The 21,881-nt window shown below is 42.5% G+C and overlaps 1 protein-coding gene across 4 annotated transcripts in view; it reads right to left on the reverse strand.

Moving 5' to 3' along the window:
* The window catches only part of RFX1 (regulatory factor X1), a 788,791-nt gene that overhangs the window by 592,937 nt on the left and 173,973 nt on the right, over nt 1–21,881 (reverse strand). For 3 of the 4 annotated variants that reach the window (XM_069230453.1, XM_069230451.1, XM_069230454.1), the window contains one exon: nt 16,503–16,794. In XM_069230453.1, coding sequence (XP_069086554.1) covers nt 16,503–16,794 — 292 coding nt within the window. The remainder of the gene's footprint in view (nt 1–16,502; nt 16,795–21,881) is intronic. The other variant, XM_069230452.1, reaches the window with a different exon arrangement.

Here is a 21,881-nt window from a genome sequence, read left to right on the forward strand (position 1 = left end):
CACCCTAATCCATACCCAAGAGAGTAGCACAACTCTTTCCCGATACATGCCACTGTCCAAATCTATACTTCACTCTATGCTAGCACATTCCATTGTACAACACTTTATTCCACGATATGACACTTTTCTGTACTTTACAACACAGTATTGTACTATACTGTACTGTACAAGAACCCATTGCAATTTATAACAGTTTACTACCTATGCTACACCACTACAATACACTCCATGCCACTCTACTCTATCACATGCCAATACCCTCTATTGTACTTTACACCACACTGTGTTACACTACTCCACTCAACTCTACCCCACTATACGAGACTTTACTTCACTCTGCGCTACTGTGGAACAATCCACTCTATGCAGCTCCACTGTGTGACACACTACTGTACTCTATGCATCTCCACTCAACAACACTCCATTACACTGTATTCCACTCTCCAACACTTTCTTCCAATCTATACCCCTACACTACAAAATCAAAATATCAAAGATCCTGCTTAACCTGTCTCTTCCTTTCAAGGAAATGATTACAATGGACAGACCCATCTCCAAAACTGCAACACTTTACCAAGAGACATAAAGAAAAATTATGTTATTTCTAATTCAATATTTCACCAGATTTTCTTATATTTTTATACTGTTTTACTTTTGTCCATTTGATCTCACACATTAATCCATATACAATTTATTGACAATAATTGCCTTAATTTCTAGAGCTACTTGTTCATACGTCTTCTTGAAAGCACTGTTGTTTACAAACAAAATATATAAGAAGTCAGTTGAAACCTAACACCCCACTTGTCAATCCATTTTACACTCACACCTATCATCCCATTCAGACTACACTTCATTCATACTACAAACTCCCAGTTCAGAATTTCCTAAATGCCCAAAAAACCGTGTCTGAGTTACGTGGAGCGTTGTACACTACAGTGGAAAACAGGGTTGTAAATTTTATTGTCATAGACTGGAGTTTTGCATGTTGGAATCAAGTTTGAGTACAGTAGATTATATTAGCATATCATACAATGTAGTAAAGTGTTTATAATATAGTGGCATGGTGTCTCATGTAGGGGGGTCAAGTATTGTTGATTGGAGCAGCGAGTTGTACAGTGGAAAGTAGTGTCAAAGTTTTTTAGACTGTCAAACAGTGAAGTACCATCTTCTAGAGTGGAGTAGGGTGTTTTAGAGTGGAGTAGCGTGAAGTAGACTGTCACAGTGGAGTATCGTCAATTGAAGTGTCGTAGATTACAGTGGAGGAGAGTCATAGAGAGGAGTGCTGTGTCATAGTCGAGTGGCATTTCATAGAGAGAAGCTGAGTGGCGTGTCATTGAGTGTCATACAATGAAGTACAGTGGTGTTGAGTGGATGGGCAAAGAGTGGAGTAGAATGTTATAGAGTGTAGTACAGTATTGTAGAGTGGAAATGCATACAGTAGAGTGTCGGACAGTGGAGCGGTGTAGAGCGGAGTACAGTAGAGTGCCATAGAATGGGATAAAGTGGAGTGGAGTACACTAGAGTGAGGTTGTGCAGCGTGGAGTAAAGTATAATAGAGCGAAGTGGCGTGTCTTAGACCATTGTGGAGTGGAGTGCAGCAGATTAGAGTGGCATAGCATACAGTTGAGTAAAGCGTCATAAATTGGAGTACTGTGTTGTACAGTAGAGTGCAGTGGGTTTTTGTACAGTTGTGGAAAGTGATGAAGACTACAGTAGAGTAGAGTGGCGCATAGTCTAGTTGATTTTTGCATAGTGGAGTGGTGTACAGTACAGTATTATAGAATGTGGTACGGTGGGTTGGCATACAATGTTAAAGAGTACAATTGGCTTACTGTGAAGAAGAGTGGAGTAAAATGTGGGGTACAGTGGCATACAAAGCGTTGCATACAGTGTTGTATTGTGGACTAGAGTGTCGTTCAGTATTGTACAGTGGCATACACTGTACAGTGTTGTGGAGTGAAGGGGTATAAACAAGAGTAAAGTGTCAGAGTGGCATACAGCGTAGTAGAGTGTTGTAAAGTGAAGTTGCATAGAGTACAGTAATGTGTGAAACAGTGGAGCTGCATAGAGTGGATTGTTGTATAGTAGTGTAGGGTGAGGTAAAGTCTCACACTGGTGTGGACTGGATTGATGTAATGTAGTGTGGAATAAAGTAGAATAGAGTGTACTTGTGTGTTGTAGAGTATAATGGCATGGAGTGTGCTGGTGTAGCATAGGAAATAAACTCCTATAAATTGGAGTGGGGTCTCGTACAGTAGAGTGGAGTGCTGTGTCATATAATAAGGGGTTGTAGAATAGAATACAGTGTTGTACATTCAAGTGTATGGGCATAAATTTGAGTATGGAGTTGAACAGTGGAGTACATGGGGATAGAGTGGATTAGAATGTTGTAGAGTGCCATGAAGTGTGGTAGACTTTTATAGACTGGAGTTATATAAAGTTCGAGGAGTTTCATACTATCGAGCCGTGTTGAGTGGAGTAACATACACTTTAGTGGCGTAGAGTGGATTGATATAGAGTTGAGTAGCATACAGTGGAATAGCATACAGTGGAATACTGTACAGTGGAGTGTCATAAAGTGTAATAATGCAGAGTGGAGTGGCGAGGAGTAGAGTACGGTAGAGTGGATTAGGGTACAATGGGTGGCATACATTGAAGTGGCATAGCGTAGAGTCCAGGAAACTTATAAATTGGAGTGGCATCTCGTACAGTAGAGGAGTGCTATGTCGTACAGTGTTGGAGACTATCATACAATTTATTAGAGTGTTGGACAAGAGTGTATGGGCATACAGTTGAGTACAAATATGGAAAGTGGAGTGGAATCTAGTAGAGGGGCATAGAGTGTAGTGGAGTTTTGTAGAGTGGAGTTACATAGAATGGGGAGAGTACACAGGAATGGTGCAGAGTGTAGCAGCGTGCAGTGGAGTAGCATAAAGTGGAAATGCATAGAGTAGAGTAGACGAGTAGCGTGGAGTGGTGTAAAGTATAATAGCGTACAGTGAATTGACTTAGACTGGAATGGTGTATTGTGGGGTGGAGTGCCGTACAGTGGAGTGATTAGAGTGGAATACCTTAAAGCAGAGGGTCAAAGATTGACTTTGTGCACATTGTAATAACATAGAATGGAGTGGAGTACAATAGAACACCATAGAGTGGAATAGTGTAGAGCCGAGTAGTGTAGAGTGGAGTGGTGTAGATTGGAGTAGTGTCCAGTGGAGTGGGGTAGAGTGAGTTAGCATTTAGTGAAACAGTGTAGAGTGGTGTGGCGTTTAATGGACTAGTGTAGAATGGAATGGCGTAGAGTTGACTGGTGGTCACTGGAGTGGAGTAGCCTAAAGTGGAGTGGCATATTGTGAAATAGCTTACAGGTGAGTGGTGTACAGTAGAGTGGCGTAGACTGGAAGAGAATATAGCGCAGTAGCATACTGTGCAGTAAAGTACAATGAAGCACTGTATACTACAGTGGCATACACTGGAATGGGGTAGAGTGTAATAGCGTACAGTTGAGTGGAGTACAGTGGAGTTGTGCCCAATGGATTAGTGTAGAAAGAAGTGGGGTAGAGAGGCGTGGCATACACTGGAGTGGCGTAAAATGGCATAGCATACAGAAGAGTGGCATACTTTGGAATAGCATATAGCAGAGTGGCATACAGTGAAGAAGCGCACACTGAAGAGTCGTAGAGTGGAGTTGCATACAGTGTAATAGCATAGAGTGGAATGGCATAGAGTGAAGTTGTGAACAGTGTATTAGTGTACAGTGGAGTGGCGTAGAGCGGAGTGTTGTACAGTGGAGTGGCAAGGAGCGTAATAGTGGAGTAGTGTACAGTGGAGTGGCGTACAATGGAGTGGTGTAGAATGGAGTGGCAGACAGTGGAGTGCTGTACATTGGAGTGAGGTGCAACTGAATAGCGTAGTGGAGTGCCATACACTGGAGTGGTGTAAAGTGGAGTAGTGTACAGTGAAGTAGCATACAGTGGAATATAGTGGAGTGTTGTATAGTGGAGTGGCATACAGTGGTATAAAGTAGAGTGGGGTGGCGTACAGTAGAATGGTGTAATGTGGAATAGCGTATAGTGGAGTAGCGTCCAGTGGAGTGGCATACATTGGAGTGACGAGGGTTGGAGTGGCGAACAGTGGTGCTGCATACAGTGTACTAGCGCAGAGTGGAGTCTCGTACAGTGGAGAGGTGTGGAGTGGAAGAGTGGACTAGCACATAGTAGAGTGGCTGGCATATGGATGTATGTGAAATATAGAAACAAAGTGGATTATGGTGTACAGAGTAACGTAAAACAACAAATTGTGCTGCCTTGCATTTCTTCAGATTTACCAATCAACACAGGGCCATGCAAGGTGGCCTTGCGTTCATTTGTAAATATGAATTAAGTACTGCATTGCCCATGCAACACCATGAGTGATGCAAGGGTACAGCAATCCAATAATTTAGCCAGGCATTAGTTATATTTTAGGCTATGGTATACCTTAATACCTTTGCAGTATACTGGCAACGACAAGCCAGTATTTAACTGGGTAGTGGCTGTTTTTTTAAGAATAAAAAGGCATCCTTATTTTTGTACTACACTTCGGTTGTGTGCAGTGTTAGGGCCTTGGACATAAGTAAGTAGTAGGCCCCTATCTATTTCTACTTCATTAAAATGGTGATACGTCAGGAAATGTATTTATATTTTTTAAATATATCTTTAAATAGGTTTACAGTTCAGTACCGTGGTAGTTTCACAATTTTTTTGTGAAATTCCGCAAAAGTGCAGCAGTGACAGATATAACTAAGTATAAATGCCTTTTCACTTTAAAAATACTTACCGTATTTAACTGCAGTACCCAAAAAACAATCTCTGCACCATAATGTATAATTCTGCAAAATTTCATGAAAATTCATTCAGCCTTTTTCAAGCTATGTCAAATAAAATAGTCTATGGAAAATGCATTGGTGGGAAAATGCGTTTTGGGACCCCTCTTCATCTTTCCACCCCCTTAACGATTTAACACAACAATTTACATCATCTCAAAATGAAGAAAACGCTATAGGTCTGGAAAGTTTTGCGGTGATTTGTCCAATGGGTGGAACGTTACTAGGGAAGTAATATCTGAGGAACCCCTATCTTTGGGAATACTAACTAAGACTACAAAGTGGCAGTCCGATTAATTGTGATTTTTTTCTCTTTATCTATTGCTTTTGTTATGTATTTATTTATTGGTTTACGTAATCATGTAACCCTAAATGTGTCTTTCAGTTGTTCATCTAGTAATTAAGAAACTTTATATATGCAGTCTAGTTTATTTTTTCAGTTTCCTTGTTACGTTTAGTAGGAATTGTGCTACATAGGAAGCCTAAGGTGAATGAAAGCCAATCGTTATTATAAAAATAAAGATTTTTTGGTTTTTACATAATGGCCAGTTATCATGTCCTCCATGTATTAATTTGTGTAGCTCATGGCTAGGTCACTTTTCCATTTTGTTGCACAGGAGTACATAAGGAAGATGGATTTTGTTTGGCTTGTTGGTCACAGTTTTATTTTGTGAGCCAGAGAACATGCAAAGAAAACTTATGTAGCTTAAGATGTATTCTATTTGTCATGTATTTGTTAATAGGTTTCCAATAGCATGTGACCATAAATGGATCTTTCAGCTGTTCATGTAGTAAATCTGAAACTTTACATATGCAGTCTAGTTTACTTTTGGTCTGCTTGCTACTTTTACTAGTATTGTGCTACAAGATATCACTACGTTAAAAACTTTATAAATTAACATTTCCTTACTCTATTTACCTGCAGTACTCCCACAGAATCATCTGTGTCCCCTAATATGTAACATTGACAAAGTTCATAAATATCCAACTGATGGTTTTTGCGCTATGCAAAATACAAAAGTCTATGGAAAGTGCTTTGGATTTGAAGACCATTTTGGGAACCTCCTTTTTTTCTTTGCCCCCATTGACCAAACGCTGCCAAACTTTCAGTTCTCCCAAAATTAAACAGAGGCATTTGTCAAACAGGTGCAAAGTTTTGAAGGGACAAAAAGGCAGAAAAATCCTGATCTCTTGTCACTCTAACTACAATATAACGACAGAGTGGCTACACACACATGTATATATATATATATATATATATATATATATATATATATATATATATATAAAATGTCACTTACCCAGTGTACATCTGTTCGTAGCATGTAGTGCTGCAGATTCACATTAGGCATAGCTCTAACGACATCTAGTGTTGGGCTCGGAGTGTTACAAGCTGTTTTTCTTCAAAGAAGTCTTTTGGAGTCACGGGATCGAGTGACTCCTCCACTTGGTTAAAGTGCACATGGGCATCAACTCCATTGTTAGATTGTTTTACCACAAAGGGTGAAGGAAGGAGTGATAGAGTATAAGAATATAAAGAGAAGTCCATGCAAATGTAAATGTATCTACATATGTACAAATTATAAACTTAAGCAACTACGTGCTTCCGGGGAGGAGGGCGGGTGCATGTGAATCTGCAGCACTACATGCCACGAACAGATGTACACTGGGTAAGTGGCATTTTCTGTTCGACAGCATGTGTAGCTAAAGATACACATGCTATGCATAGACTACAAAGCTGTTAGTCCTCCCAAAAAATAGCGGTGGCTAGCCTGTAGGAGTTGAAGTTGTTTGAAATAGTGTTCTTAAGACAGCCTGGCCTACAGTGGCCTGTTGCTGTGAGAAAACATCAACACAATAGTGTTTTGTAAATGTATGAGGAGTAGACCATGTGGCAGCTTTACGTATATCAGCAATTGGCGTGTTTCCTAAAAATGCCATTAACACACCTTTCTTCCTTGTAGAATGTGCTCTAGGAGTGATCAAAAAATTTCTTTTTGCTTTGATGTAGCATGTTTGTATGCATCTAACAATCCATCTTGCTAAGCCTTGTTTAGATATAGGATTGCCTTTATGTGGTTGTTGAAAAGCAACAAAAAGTTGTTTTGTTTTCCTAAAATCTTTAGTTCTATCTATATAGTACATAAGAGCTCTTTTGAGATCTAGAGTATGAAGAGCTATTTCTGTAACTGAGTTTGGCTGTGGAAAGAAGACTGGCAATTCCACTGTTTGGTTGATGTGAAAAGGAGATACTACTTTTGGTAGAAATTTTAGATTTGTCCTAAGTACAACTTTTTGTTTGTGTACTTGGAAAAACATTTCCTCAAGAGTAAAACGCTTGTATTTCACTAACTCTTCATAACGAAGTAATAGCTACAAGGAAGGCAACCTTCCATGTTAAAAATTCAATTTGACAAGAGTGCATGGGTTCTAAAGGTGGGCCCACGAGTCTGGTAAGTACTATATTTAGATTCCAAGAAGGAACAGGTGGTGTTCTATGTGGAATAATGCGTCTTAATCCTTCCATGAAAGGTCTCATAACAGGAACTCTGAATAGAGAAGCGTGTTGAATAGTTTGTAAGTATGCAGATATTGCAGTAAGGTGGATTTTGATGGATGAGAAAGCTAAATTTGATTTTCGCAAATGAAGTAGGTAGTATACAATATCTTGTATAGGTGCTGTAAGTGGATCAGTGTTTTTAGATTGACAGTAGTAAACAAATCTTTTCCATTTGTTAGCATAACATTGTCTTGTAGTAGGTTTACGTGCCTGCTTAAGCACTTCCATACATTCCGATGAAGGTTTTAGGTAACCAAATTCTATGACTTCAGGAGCCAAATCGCTAAATTGAGAGTACTGGGGTTTGGGTGCCTGATTTGACCTTTGTTCTGTATTAAAAAATCTGGTCTGCTTGGGATTTTGGAATGAGGTACTACAGACAGGTCTAGGAGTGTTGTGTACCAATGTTGACGTGCCCATGTTGGGGCTATGAGTATCATGGTCAGAGATGTCTGATGTAGTTTGCTGACCAGAAAGGGAAAGAGTGGGAGAGGGGGAAAAGCATAAGCAATTATCCCTGACCAATTGATCAATAGAGCATTGCCCTTGGATAGGGGATGTGGGTGTCTGGATGCCAAGTTTTGGCATTTTGAGTTTTTGCTTGTTGCGAATAGGTCTATTTCTGGTGTTCCCCACTTTTGAAAGTACTTATGAAGTACTTGGGAGTGAATCTCCCATTCGTGAGTTTGTTGGTGCTTAGGAGATCCGCCAGCTGACTGTGTATTCCTGGAATGTATTCTGCTAACAGATTAATGTGATTGCGAATTGCCCATTTCCATATTGTCTGGGCTAGCAGGGACAGTTGAGATGAATGTGTCCTGCCTTGTTTCTTCAGGTAATACATGGTTGTCATGTTGTCTGTTTTTATCATAGCAGTCTTGTGATTGAGAAGGGGTTGAAACGCTTTTAGGGCAAGAAATACAGCCAATAATTCTAGGTGGTATATGTGAAATTGTTTCTGTTTGAGATCCCATTCCCCTTGAATGGTATGATTGTTGAGATGAGCTCCCCAACCTATCATTGAAGCGTCTGTTATTATGGTCTGAGGCACAGGGTCTTGAAAGGACCCCCGCTTCATTAGATTGCTGAGATTCCACCATTGAAGGGACGTGTGCGTTTGGTGGGCCATCAACACTAGATCTTGAAGCTGACTGTGTGCCTGAGACCATTGTTGTCAGAGGCATTGTTGTAAAGGCCTCATGTTTAATCTTGAATGTGGAACTATGGCTATGCAAGATGCCATCATCCCTAGAATTTTTCATGATAAATCTTACAGTGTATTGTTGATTTGGCTGTAGGTGTGGTATGAGATTTTGGACAGCCTGTATCCTTTGTGTTTGGATATGCTAGGGCTTTTTGAGTATTTACAATAGCACCTAGGTAAGGTTGTACCTGTGCTGGTTGAAGGTGAGATTTCTGGTAATTTAGAGTGAACCCTAGTGTATGGAGGGTTTCTATTACATACTGAGTGTGTTGTTGGCATTGGGTAAAATTGCTTGATTTTATTAGCCAATCGTCTAGATATGGAAAGACATGAATGTGTTGCTTTCTTAACTAGGCTGCTACTACTGCTAGACATTTTGTGAACACTTTTGGAGCTGTTGTTATGCCGAATGGCAAAACTTTGAACTGGTAATGTTTTCCTGCTATGCCGAACCTGAGGTATTTTCTGTGAGCTGGATGGATGGGTCTATGGAAATATGCATCTTTGAGGTCTAAAGCAGTCATATAATCTTGTTTCTGTAGTAGTGGAATGACATCCTGCAGAGTTACCATGTGAAAATGCTCAGACAGGATGTATAGATTGAGAGGCCTGAGGTCTAGGATAGGCCTTAGAGTGCCATCTTTTTGGGGAATGAGGAAGTATAGTGCGTATACTCCTGTTCCTTGCTGAGAATGTTGGACCAATTCTATTGCTTGTTTTAGTAGTAGAGATTGTACCTTCTGTTGCAACAGAACGCTGTGTTCTGGGGACAATTTGTGGTAACATGGTGGAATGTTTGGAGGGGTGGAGATTAATTCTAGGCAACAGCCATTGCGGATAATTGATAACACCCAATTGTTTGTGGTGATATTTACCAATGAGAATGGAAATGCTGTAGTCTTCCCCCAACATGAGATGTGTGTGGTGGAGGGGTAGGAGAGAAGTTACTGTTTGAATGGTGCAGTGCTTGGAACTTGCCTCTGTTTCTAAAATATTGTTCTCTATAGGACCCTCTAAACACACCTCTATGATATTGTTGCTGCTGTTGTCCCTGCTTTGCCTGGGAGGCAGAAGCTTCAGAGGATTGTGGTTTGAAGCCTCCCCTAAACTGTGACCTGCGAAAGGAGCCTCTATACGGTGTCTTGTATAATGCTCTCATTGCTTCGGCAGTATCTGAGTCTTTCCTCAGCTTTTCTATGGTCGTCTCGGCCTCAGGCCCAAATAAGTGTTTTTTATCAAAAGGCATGTTAAGTACTGCCTGTTGAATTTCTGGTTTAAAACCCCAGAAGAGCGTAACCATGCATGCCTTCTTATTGTAATGGCAGTATTTACACTCCTTGCGGCTGTATCGGCAGCATTGAGGGCAGACCTTATCTGGTTGTTACTTATGGCCTGTCCCTCTTCTTGATACTCTGTTGGTAGGTGCTATATGATGTCTTGCATCTCATCCCAGTGTGCTCTATCATATCTGGCAAGGAGTGCCTGCAAATTCGCCATTGGTTGGCGGCTTGTGTGGTTACTCTCTTGCCAACAGCATCAAACTTATTACTCTCCTTATCAGGTGGAGGAGCATCCCCTGAGGATTTTCTGTTTGCTCTTTTCCTAGCCGCACTCACCACTACTGAGTCTGGAGGAACTTGGTGTGTGATGTAGTCTGGGTCTGGCAGGGGAAGGTTTCTATTTTTTGTCAATTCCGGGAGTAATTACTCTAGCTTTGATTGGCTCACTAAAAATTTGATCCACATGTTTGACCATTCCAGGCAACATGGGAAGGCACTGGTATCTAGAGTGAGTGGAAGACAGAGTGTTGAACAAAAAATCCTCCTCTAGGGGCTCAGTATGCATAAGCACCCCATGATAAGCAGCTTCCCCAGAAACGACCTGAGTATAGGCAGTAGTGTCCTCTGGTGGAGAAGGTTTGGAGGGGTATAGATCATGATCATTATCTGGAATAGGATCTGGGTCATATAGATCCCAAGGATCCACTGTATCTCCATGAGAGTATTGTGAGTGTGTTGGAGAAGGCAATGGTGGTGGACTATTGTGTGAAGGTGAAAAAGAAAGCTGTGGAGAATGAGAAGGAGAAGTAGGGACAGGTGCTGGTTTCTCCTTTTGCTTTTGGACTTTTACTGGTGGTTGAACAGAGTCTAATTCCTCTTGAAAAGCAAGCTTTCTTTTAGTTTTCGAAGGAGGTGCAGTAATAAATCTGCCAGTCTCTTTTTGTACATGGATCCTGGATTGTCTTTCATCCATAACGTCCAATATAGGCTGAATCTCATTGTCCTCATCAGAAGGCCTGTAAGATTCTTGCATTAGCTTCGAGGGTTGTTTAAGTCAGCTCGAAAGTCCTTGTGAGAGGCTTTTTTCGGTTCCAAAGTCCGAATCTTTTTTGGGCCCAAAAATGTAGTCGGCTGTTTCGGCTCCGAAGAAGGGCGTCGAATCTTCGACTCCGAAGAGTGAGGACTCTCACAGGAGTCCGAGGCAGAACTTTTAACTGACTTACTCGACTCCGAAGTGGATGCAGGAGTGGCCTTTTTCGGCACCGAACCCAAAGGTCGATCGACGACAGTCTTTTTTCGGGCCGAACCATGGCCTTACGGCAGTGGTGTACCCAAGGTCTTCAGTACTTTTTATATGTAGGGGCAGACGTACTCACGTGCTGGCCAGCAATGATAGACCTATCTTCTTCCGATTCCTGCTCGGAGTCGGTATCTTGGATGGAGACTGCTGTCTGCGCCTGTTCTTCCATGACGTCGAGATGCTCTGTACTTTTTGACGCCATTTCTAATCTTCGATCTCTCAGATCTCTCAGGGTCTTCTTTGACCAAAACGATCAACAGACCTCGCAGTACTCTTCTCGGTGGCCCGGAGAAAGGCACAAATTACAAACCAGATGTTGGTCTGTATAGGGAAACTTCACGTGGCACCGAGGGCAGAATCAACATCGAGTCCGATCCATCAGGCTGCCACGCGGTAAGCCCGAACAGGCCTGAGTCTGGCGCACGCGTCCAGAAGGGCAAAATCTAGATTCTGACAGTACTATTGGTTCGAGGCTAGATGGAAAATGCAATTGAAACAATATTGACGATTAAATACGTTTTCTAAGGTTTTTCGATTCAAAATCTCGGGGCGAGAGGAAACTCGTCCAAACCAGACAGCGGAAAGAAAACAAACTGACAATGGAGTAGATGCCCATGCGCACTGTAACCGAGAGGAGGAGTCACTCGATCCCGTGACTCCAAAAAGACTTCTTCGAAGAAAAACAACTTGTAACACTCCAAGCCCAAAACTCGATGTCATAAGAGCTATGCATAGCATGTGTATTTGCATGGAGACTGGGGCAGTGTAAAACATATAAGAGGCCAGGATACAGGTAATCTGAACCCACAGGACACAACAAAATAAGGTACAGCAAAAATGCAGCTAAAGGCACATTAGTGTGCTACAACATTTCACATATTGTGCCACAAAATGTCCTTGTCTATGCTGCAATATCCTGGAGGGTCTGTGTAGAAACGTAGCATCTTTCTGACATAGTTACCCCCACTTTCTGCCGGGTGTCAGTATGTTTAGACTGTAGTACACTGGGATCCTGCTCACTAGGACCCAATGTCTGTACTCTCTCCTCTAAATGTGTGTTTGGTAGCTTTTACACCCCATAATTGGCATACTGGTGCACCCATTTAAGTTCCAAGTCTATGGTACTCAGGTACCCAGGGGATTGACACACAGCGGGTCTCCCATGGGTGGCAGCATCTAATATTTCACTCATGGAAGCCCATGCAAATGGTGTCTGCAGGCCTGACATTGCAGCCTGTGTGAAATGGTGCATGCATCTTTCACTCTAGATATAAGGCTTGCCTTATATTGTGGTCACCTCACTTGGAGACTGTACGTCACCCTTATGGTAGACCCTTGATCCAAGGGGTGGGGTGCATGGTCCTGTGTGTGAGGGCACCTTTGCAAGAGCGGAGGTGTCTCTTCAAACGCCAGACTCCATTTACTGGGCTTTGTATGTGCGAGGAAGCCATTTTAAGGTATGTAGTGGACACTGGTCAACACGAGTAGTCCAACTACATAATGGCTTCTCTGAACCTAGGCATGTTAGGTATCAAATATGTTGGAATTGAGCAACTACACCAATTCCAGTGTTAGTTACACGCTACCATGTACTCTGGGGGTTCCTTCGAGGATCTGCAGACTGGCAGATTTGCAGGGTCTGCCTGCCATTCCGCGCATCTGCAGACCCACCCCCCCCCCGGACACTGTTCTGCTTTCCTGCTGCTGAGCCTAACTCGAGCAGGGGAAGGCAGAACAAAAGGTTTCCTGTAGGAAGGTGATGTGACCTCTCCTTTAGAACTAGGTGTCTCGGGGATGGGGTGGGGTGGCTTCCCACCACCAACAGACTGATTTGAAGGGTACATTTGGTGCCCTCCTTCCACAGACCAGTTTGCACCCGTCCAGGAACCCCCAGTTCCTGCTCTGGGGCGAAACCACACAAGGGACAGAGGAATGACCATACCCCCCCCCCTGCATAGGGAGGTGCACAGAGCTCTGCCAGGTAGCCAGTTGATTCTGCCATCTTAGAAATAAGATGTGCAGAGGCACCTAGGAGCATCTGACTGATTAGGCCAGGAAGATGACGTCCCTGATCCTCTCTGATAGGTGGGTTATTGCAGATAGTAACTGACCACCTTTTAAGGTTACTTGAGGTCTCTCCCGATGGTAGGTCCTCAAATTCGTCGAGCAAGACGCTACAAGGAACTCTCTGCAAGACATCTTCTGCTCCTGGCCTCTGGAACCGCTGCTGGTCTGCTTTTGGAACTGAAACAAGACTGTATCCAGTTGAGAGGGCTTCCACTACAACATTGTTTCAGCAGGTCCTGCAAGATTTCTGCAACATCCGTGCCTGCATCCAAGAAGCAAGAAGGAATCTCCCTTGGAGTGAAGGAGTCATTTCCCTGCAACTGCAGACACCTTAAGATGACAACGACCGGCTGGTGGATCCTGCTGTCCCACTGACACTGAAAGGCTCTGCAACACAGGGGGTGGTTCTGTGGTCCTCTCCTGGCCCAACTTGTCTTCTGACCTACTTGGGAGACTGACGGTCCTTGCTGCAGTCACTGGAACAGAATCACTGTGCACCGCAACTGTTGCTTTTACCAAGACTTGTTGGCTCTTCCTCTGAGAAGACCTTCGAGTTCCATGAAGCCTCAGCCTCCAGCACTCTGCAACTCCAAGTTCAGTTTCCACTCTGCAGCGCCTGAGGCATCGAACTCCTGTTCTGTTGTGCTGCTGAGGCCTCTCTGCGACTCTGTGTCTGCTGTCAGTGGGTCAGTCTGGGGGCTTCAAGGATTCCTGCTGATTTTCCTTCCTGCTGAGGGCCAGCCCTGACTCCCCTCAAAGGGTTGAGTCGTGTGGACTTCGCTGGTCCCCCAAAATCTTCAATCTTCTCTGTGATGACTTTTGCACTTTCCAATGCTTGTTGGTGCTCCCGATGACCATTGACCCTCCTGCAATCCGGCTACCAACGTGGGACAGCTCGTGAATGACTCCAAGGATCTTCCTGCATCCCCTGGACTCCGCAGCTGGACTTCATCCTTTGTCGACCTGCAGGAACTTCACCTCTAGGAGGGTGGGCATTGCCTACCTGCATTGCCTTGACATTTCTAAATGGTCTGGACACTGTCCTCTTCCTTTTCAGGTTCTTCACATCCAAAATCCACCATTGGGTTCCACGGGTCGAGACAGCAGCTGTACAACTGAGGCTCCCATTGACTCCAACAAGGGTTTCCGACGTCACTTTACTCCTATGCACCTGGGCTCCCTGGTATAGGTACTCCAATATTCTGGGTATCCAGGAGTAACAATACTATTTAACCTTCTTTGTGGCAAATGGTTTCCTCAGGGTCCTCTGGGAAGGGTCCTGAATTCTAGAAATTCTAACTGCGACGGTCCTATGTTAGCTTAAGGGAAACCCAACTTGATAACAACTCTGCACTTGGGTGCCCGTGGGATTTTTGATACTTACCTCTGGTAATTCCTTACTCCCCCAGCCCCTGGTTGGGTACCTCTGCTCTTACACCACTTTCTTAGTACATGGTTTGCCCCCACAATAGGGTCCCATGCATTTATTTGGTTTTCCTGCTTGTTGCTAAGTGTATATTTTGTGTGTAGGTATCTTAAAGTGGATATATACCGACGTTAGTATAGTAGTAGTTTTGTAGTAAAGAACACTTTATTTTTGCAACACCTGGTGGGGTTCTTTCTTGTGTGACAATCACTGACTATTGTGGTATTGCAAGTGCTTTACACTCCTCCTGGATAAGCTTTAGCTGCTCACTACAGCTACCCCTAGAAAGATTTTGCTATCTGGACACCTAAACACTATCACTAAGGGTTGACTGGACTTAATATAGGTTGCCACACCATAGGTGTACACTATAAACTCAGCCAGCCTCCTACAGTATGGCTAACAGGCTGAAAATCACTAGCAACACACTGTGACTAGACTTCAGAATTTTCACCACCTCTATGTAAGTGCCCTTCTAAACGTTTTGTATTGTATGGGAATTCCTGAACAGTATGACTGTCAGGAAGGTACAGAATACAAAAGGTAACTGATACTCTTCCACATTTTTCTTGCCACCGGGATTTCCCTTCACAAATAATAAATGCATATTGATTTCTGTGGAAAAAAGACAGAAATAAAAGTATCTTGTAAAAATGCCTCTGATTGAAATATAACACCAAAAGTCTCAAATAGTGTCAAGTTTTATGAATTATCTGAACACAAACAGCCAATTGTATGCAAAAAAGGGCACAGTCCTATCTTCAGGGATCCTACCTTCAAAGAGCAGACGAAGTGAACTATCACAAAAATGCCAGAATAAAGCCAAAGTACTGCGAGGATGGTCAAGGAATTGGAGACGGTATATTTTTTGTTTTAAAATTGTGCTGCTCAGTTGACCACTTTCCTTTCATGTTTTCATATTTAAAAGCAGCATGAAGAGTGTTTAGTCGTTGTTGCTTCCTAATTTTACACATTGAATTGACTACCATTTTAAACAATAAAGAAATAAAACGTGACTTTAGCTATGCTGAATATCTTCCTCCTGGGTGTAAAATGGTCACTTGCACATATAGATTTTGCAGCTGCACAGCATTCATGAAGAGCAGTGAACATTTAATGAGGGACAAACATCATTTTTAGAGTCTATTTATCTTTAGGAGGAAAGACTACATCTTTAAAAATGAATAGATTTTGGAACGTGCCCGAAGCCGCATACATAGCTAAAGATATTCACGGAATTATTATCGGTTTGGTGGAGCAGGAGGAAGGTCATAACCTGGTAGTTACCCCAGCACACCAAACCCCCAGTTCCACCACTTTAAAGTCAGGAAAACCAATGGGCTATCATCAGCGGATCTTGCCGGACTGCTGGGTGACAGTGCCTGCCATCCCTCTCACAGTGACCGTCTGAGATGGGTAGGAAAAATATCAAATGGCCCCCACACGCTGGAAAATGTTAATTGTTTGTTCAGAGAAGACAAAACTACTCCTTTGAGAGGTTGTTTTTTCTGAACGAAAAAATGTTTGCTGGGTAAGAGCATTAAGCATGACATCTACTCACTGATGAAAATTCCAATATTCTGAAATAAAATGGCAACGTGACTCACAGTGATTAAGGAGGAGCACGTCCTTGAACAGAAGTGGTTGCATAGCACTGAATGAAGTTAATGTGCTTGCAGAGGTCTGGTTAACAGATTTTATCGGTAGAGTTGTATAAGATGCACGCATGACTGTCTGGACCAGTATACAGTGGTCAGTCAAAGCGCATGTTACATGAACAATGACTGTAGAGACTTACAGTGGCCGGGGAGGCACGTGTGGTATGCGAGTAGGTCTGGCTGGAAGTCCCCAGTAGGTATCCTCCTGGAATTACATAAGTGCCCGCTGCTGCTCCGCTTCCGCTGCCTCCACTCTGGTTAGACACAATTTGCCCTCCACTGACATACATGGGAACTGATCCACTGCTGGTCACTGCTTGCGAAGTGGTTGGGGTGCTGTCCTGTGCAGGGGCATCCTGGGACTCATAGTAGGTGGCTGGCGGGTTCTGGCTGTAAAGCTGAGTCTCGGTGTAAGGATAGGCGCTTGATCTGCTGTAAAGGAGAGATTAGAAAATGTCTGAAAGTTGGAAGCAATACAAACTACTCCTTTCTGCAGGAAAAACAGCTTCCTCTCTTCCTCACCTGAACCTCCAATCTTTGCTCATAAACAGAATGTGCACTGTCAGTGACAGCCTCCTGCGATGTTTATATATTTTTTGCTTAATTTCTCCAGCACTGGTGTACTGCATGGATCCATATGTGTGTGTGTAAGCCTCACTGAAGAAGGCAGCAAGGGTTAGAATACTTAGATATAATTAAATAAGCACACATATGCGGAAAAATACCAGCATTATTAAAATGCAGTATGTTTTTGATTAAAATTTGGAGCAGGCATTAGGTCCAACTTTTGGAGATCGTCCAATGACAATGAGAAACATTTTTTTTCATGTGTCTACAGGGTCTCAGGATCATGGAGGGAACCCTCTACCTGAGTAACACACAGCCACAATCACACATAGCCACTGCGGATAAAGACAACTGAAATGCACAGTTGGAGCAGGTACATTGCTTATGCTGTTCATGATGTATTTGTATTATACAGAAAGCGTGGTGGTCCTTGCACTATACAAATTGCAAACGCTACAAACAAAAGTAAGCACAATACAGCAGCACAGAAGTGTTTAAAAGGAAATCACTATTTTAGGCAGAGGCAGATGGACTATATGGAAATCCAGAGGAGGATGGGGGAACAATCTGTTTAATCGGAAAATAAATGTTAATGCATCCATTACAGCCCAAGCGTGGTGTCAGAGTTTAATGGACGTGAACAGTAAAGACTTTAGGAGGTTGCAGGGGTTAGAAGGAAATGCTTGAATCCTTTCCTGTCGTCAAACTGGGACCCCCGGTAACATCATAAATAGCAGTACACATATAATTATTACCCTACTGTGAAACTCAACGTAATTGTAATTCAACCTATCCACATCATTATAATGATCCAAACTCCAGCCAATCAGAATCTACCTCACCCAGCTGTTCCCTTACTGATGCTAACAACTATCGGATTTTCGGAACCCTAAGTTCCTTCTTTTTATTATTATTTAGAACCCTCATAAAAGGGAAGGTGGGTGGGCTGCATATGAATCTATAAAAGATGCCAATGCTGGAGAACCGGAGTTACAGGTAAGTAACTTATTTCGCTCTCCAGCATTGGATCTTTCATAGATTCACATGCTTGAATCCAGACTAACATAGCAGTATAATTTTAAACATTAAATTGTGGAATGTAGAAATGAGGCTTATTTTACGCAAAATTTCCTAAGAATCGCTTAACCCATTGCAGCTTCCGAGCTCACTTGGAAGTCCACACAGTAACGCTTTACAAAACTATGTATCATTTTCCATGTTGCTGCTTTGCAAATATCCACCAACGATACTCCTGCAAAATAAGCTGCTGTGGTTCTCACTGGCCTTGTGGAATGCACCCTGACTGTGTTAGCGGCCTTCGCATCACAGTACGTGCTTTAACAATGCATGCCCCATTTCACTGTGCAATTGTCTGTTTAGATACTGAATTTCCTCTACTTCCCAAGCCATAGCCAACAAATAATTGATCAGTTCAGTGAATCTCCCTAGTCACTTGCAAATAAAACGTAGAGTCTCATTTACATTTTGGAGGTAACGGTCATGCTGCTCATTCTCCATCAGAAAACCCTGCCGCCACCTTGGCAGTCTCCCCGCCCAAATGGGACTATAGACGAAAGACTGCTTGAGTCCCGCCGAATCCGCCAAGAATCACCGGCCACCTCAACGACAGCACTGGGAATAGGGACTGATGGCGGGACTCTAGCCACCTTTACCACCGAGCAGATTTGGATGTGCCTTACTGCCAAGTTAACTGTGGCGGTTAGACCTCCACAACTGAGTTGGTGGATTGAAGGGGAAAGGGAGTACAAACCTACTTTCTTCCCCCGTTCTACTTCCGTTTTCAACTGGACACGACTGAAGAACACATTCTGTTACTGCTGCCACTGGACCACATTGGAAACCTAATTCCCCCAATCGCTGGACCTAAAGGTAAGGAACCCGCATTGGCCGTGTATGTTGTGTGGTCACTGCATACAAGTTCGGGACCACTTCAGTCATACACATGTCACAGTCATTTTTTGAATTACTGTGCCATGCATATGTCGGGAACACATTTGTGTGGGGCATGGATTGAGACAAACTGGTATATGACACATATTGCACATGTAAACAACTGTCATTTTGGTGTCAGTATTCATTGCAAAATGAATGCTGACACCACAGTGATGTTACATTCACACCTGTTGACTATGTCCATGCGTGCACATTGCAAGGAGACCTGTACCTCTGAGGTTGTGCTTCCAGTTGTGTATGTGAGTCAGTACATGTCCTGCCATTTGATAAAGTTTGTTTTGACCAATGACTTTGTGTTTCACCACTGCGCATATTAGTTGCTCAATGTTCACCAGTAGCACATGGTATGTTTTATTCAGTTTAGCCGTCTATGGGCTTTGACATTGCATTAGCCATTACATTCTGTATTCTGCCTATTGGCTTTGACATGCTGTATCCAGTCTAGCCGCCTATTGGCTTTGACATTGCATGCCTATTGACTTTGACATGATGTATTCAATTTAGCTGCCTATTGACTTTGACATGCTATTAGATATTCTGCCTATTGGCTTTGACATGATATTCAGCTTAACTGCCTATTGGCTTTGACATGATATTATACATTGCATTTTGTATTCAGCTCAGCTGCCTATTGGCTTTGACATGATATTATACATTGCATTTTGTATTCAGCTCAGCTGCCTATGGGCTTTGACATGATATAAGACATTGCATTTTGTATTCAGCTTAGATGCCTATTGGCTTTGACATGACACTAGACATTGCATTTGATATTTAGGTTAGCTGCCTATTGCCTTTAACATGACATTGCATTTGATATTTAGGTTAGCTGCCCATTGCCTTTAACGTGGAGTTAGACATGGCAGTTGAGAATCTAAGCTGTATTTTTCCAAGCTGTGTTTTTGCACCAGAGAACCAAGATGTTTTGCTCTCACAGTAGACTAGACCTGATAAGAGAGAGTACATGGGCGTTGTTTCTCTTCCCTTGAGCTTGGGAACAGGAGTAGTCTTGGAGACCTGGCCAGTCTCCAAAAGGCTTGCTCAGTTTCCCAGGTCTGAGAGGAGGGGGCACACCTTTGTAACGAATGTAACAGGCTGCAGAGAGTGAGATTCGAATCTGCCGGACCTCGTGCTGGAGCTTGGCGCCAGCTGCCAGCATCCCGTGTGGGTAGATGACACTCTTTCTCGCGGCTGACAGGGGTCATCAGCTTGCAGACCTTAGAAAGATGTAGCTGTAAATAGTTCCTACACGGTGAAGTATTTGTTTTGCTTTGCATTCAATATCTTATAAATATAACCTGCTGTGTATATTGCAAACTGATATATTTTGTTTGATTAACGCGGACTTGAAAGCTACTAATTCGTCATTCATTCATAAACATTGTGGTTGGGGAAGAATAAAATAACAATAAAAGTCTTCTTTGACCTCAGAAGTGCATTTCTGTTGTGTTATGTTAGTGCTTAGAGACTAAATAAGAGGAAAGCACTACAATTGGTACCAGAAGTGGGGTCGGTCATTAAGAGGTGATTAAAGGGGTTTGACGAGTTAGTAGATTTCTAAGTGCACACTTTAAAAGTGTAATTGTTTTTTGTTGTTTGGAGAATTACAGAAATTGTTTTCTGTTTGGAGAATCACAGTAGCACGGCAGACCATGTCTGAGAATACATGTGTTGATGAACTGCCTGATGGTGCTAAGAAAAACTGTGAATTGTTTTCTGTTTGGGGAATTACAGAAGAAAATGCATGTGTAGCTAAAAGGCCTGATAATGTTTTGAGAAATAATTCCCGTTGTATATATGTAGAAAACGTGTGTTTTGGAAGTAATGATGACAGAAAGGTCTGGATACCTTTATCTGCTTACAGAGAAATGCAGGAGAAATGTAGGAAGTTGGAACATGAAAATAGGAATTTACGTGAGCAAATTAGCCAGGATACAATAATTCAAAATAATGCTGAAAGTTATAAAAATGAAGAATCTTTCTTGTCCCATTCCAGTAATGAGGGGGTTAAGACAGCTCCGAGCTGCACTGAGTTTCCGTGTGAGCCAGGGTTTTTGGCAGCCAAAATGCATTCCTTAACTGATAACACGGACGAGAGAGCTCAGAATGTGATTTACGAGTTACCGTTGCAAAATGCACAAGTAAAACGAAGGATTTTAGAGCAAGACACCCCGAGTTTCATTAGCTTGTTTGATTTTTGGAAAAAGAATAGCCCTCATTTGAGAGAAATCCTAACACTTTTGTATATGGTCACTGTGAAAAATAATATGCAGCTGCGCGCTTGTGATTTGGCAATTGAAATAATGCAGACTTTAGGTTTCTGCGCAGTGCAAGAAGGAAATACTGATGTACATGTAAATCAAGAACAAGGAAAGAAAATAGTGCCCCTAGCTAGAATCATACAATGGATCTGGTACTTGCAAGACAGGGCTAGAGTACCACAGATAAAAGAATTATCAATGAAATTGTGTGTTTGTTTTACTAATGATTCATTGACTGAAATGTTGTTTTCTGGCACAGTAGAAGGAACAGCGTTGTATAATGTGTGTCAGATTTTAAAGCAAGAGCTACATGAGATGTGTCATTTTTATGCTGATTTTTGGTTCTTTGATAATGTTTTAGCCACATGGCTTGTACCTAACTGGTTCAATTACCTTGCAGATGTTAATGAGAAAAATGCAGAGAGAGAAGTGTTCACCCAGAATTCTGCCTTAGTGGGGATGGCTATGTGGGTGCCCCAGAAATGTGAAAAGGCCACTTACAGGTGGGCAGAGATGAGAGAGATGCACATTCCCCTAGATTTGATAAAAACTGTGCAGCACGCACAAAAGCAATCTGTCATGCAAGCAGTCACAGAGCAGTTGGGGAGAGGAAAGTTGCCAGAACAGAAATGGCAAATTGATCAGGTTTTAGGGAGAGTGATTGCTGCAAATTACCAAGGAAAAATCGAAATTATGCTGATACCTAGAAAAGAATCT

This window comes from Pleurodeles waltl, chromosome 4_2 (genome assembly GCF_031143425.1).
Source record: "Pleurodeles waltl isolate 20211129_DDA chromosome 4_2, aPleWal1.hap1.20221129, whole genome shotgun sequence".
In the NCBI taxonomy this organism is placed as follows: Eukaryota; Metazoa; Chordata; class Amphibia; order Caudata; family Salamandridae; genus Pleurodeles; species Pleurodeles waltl.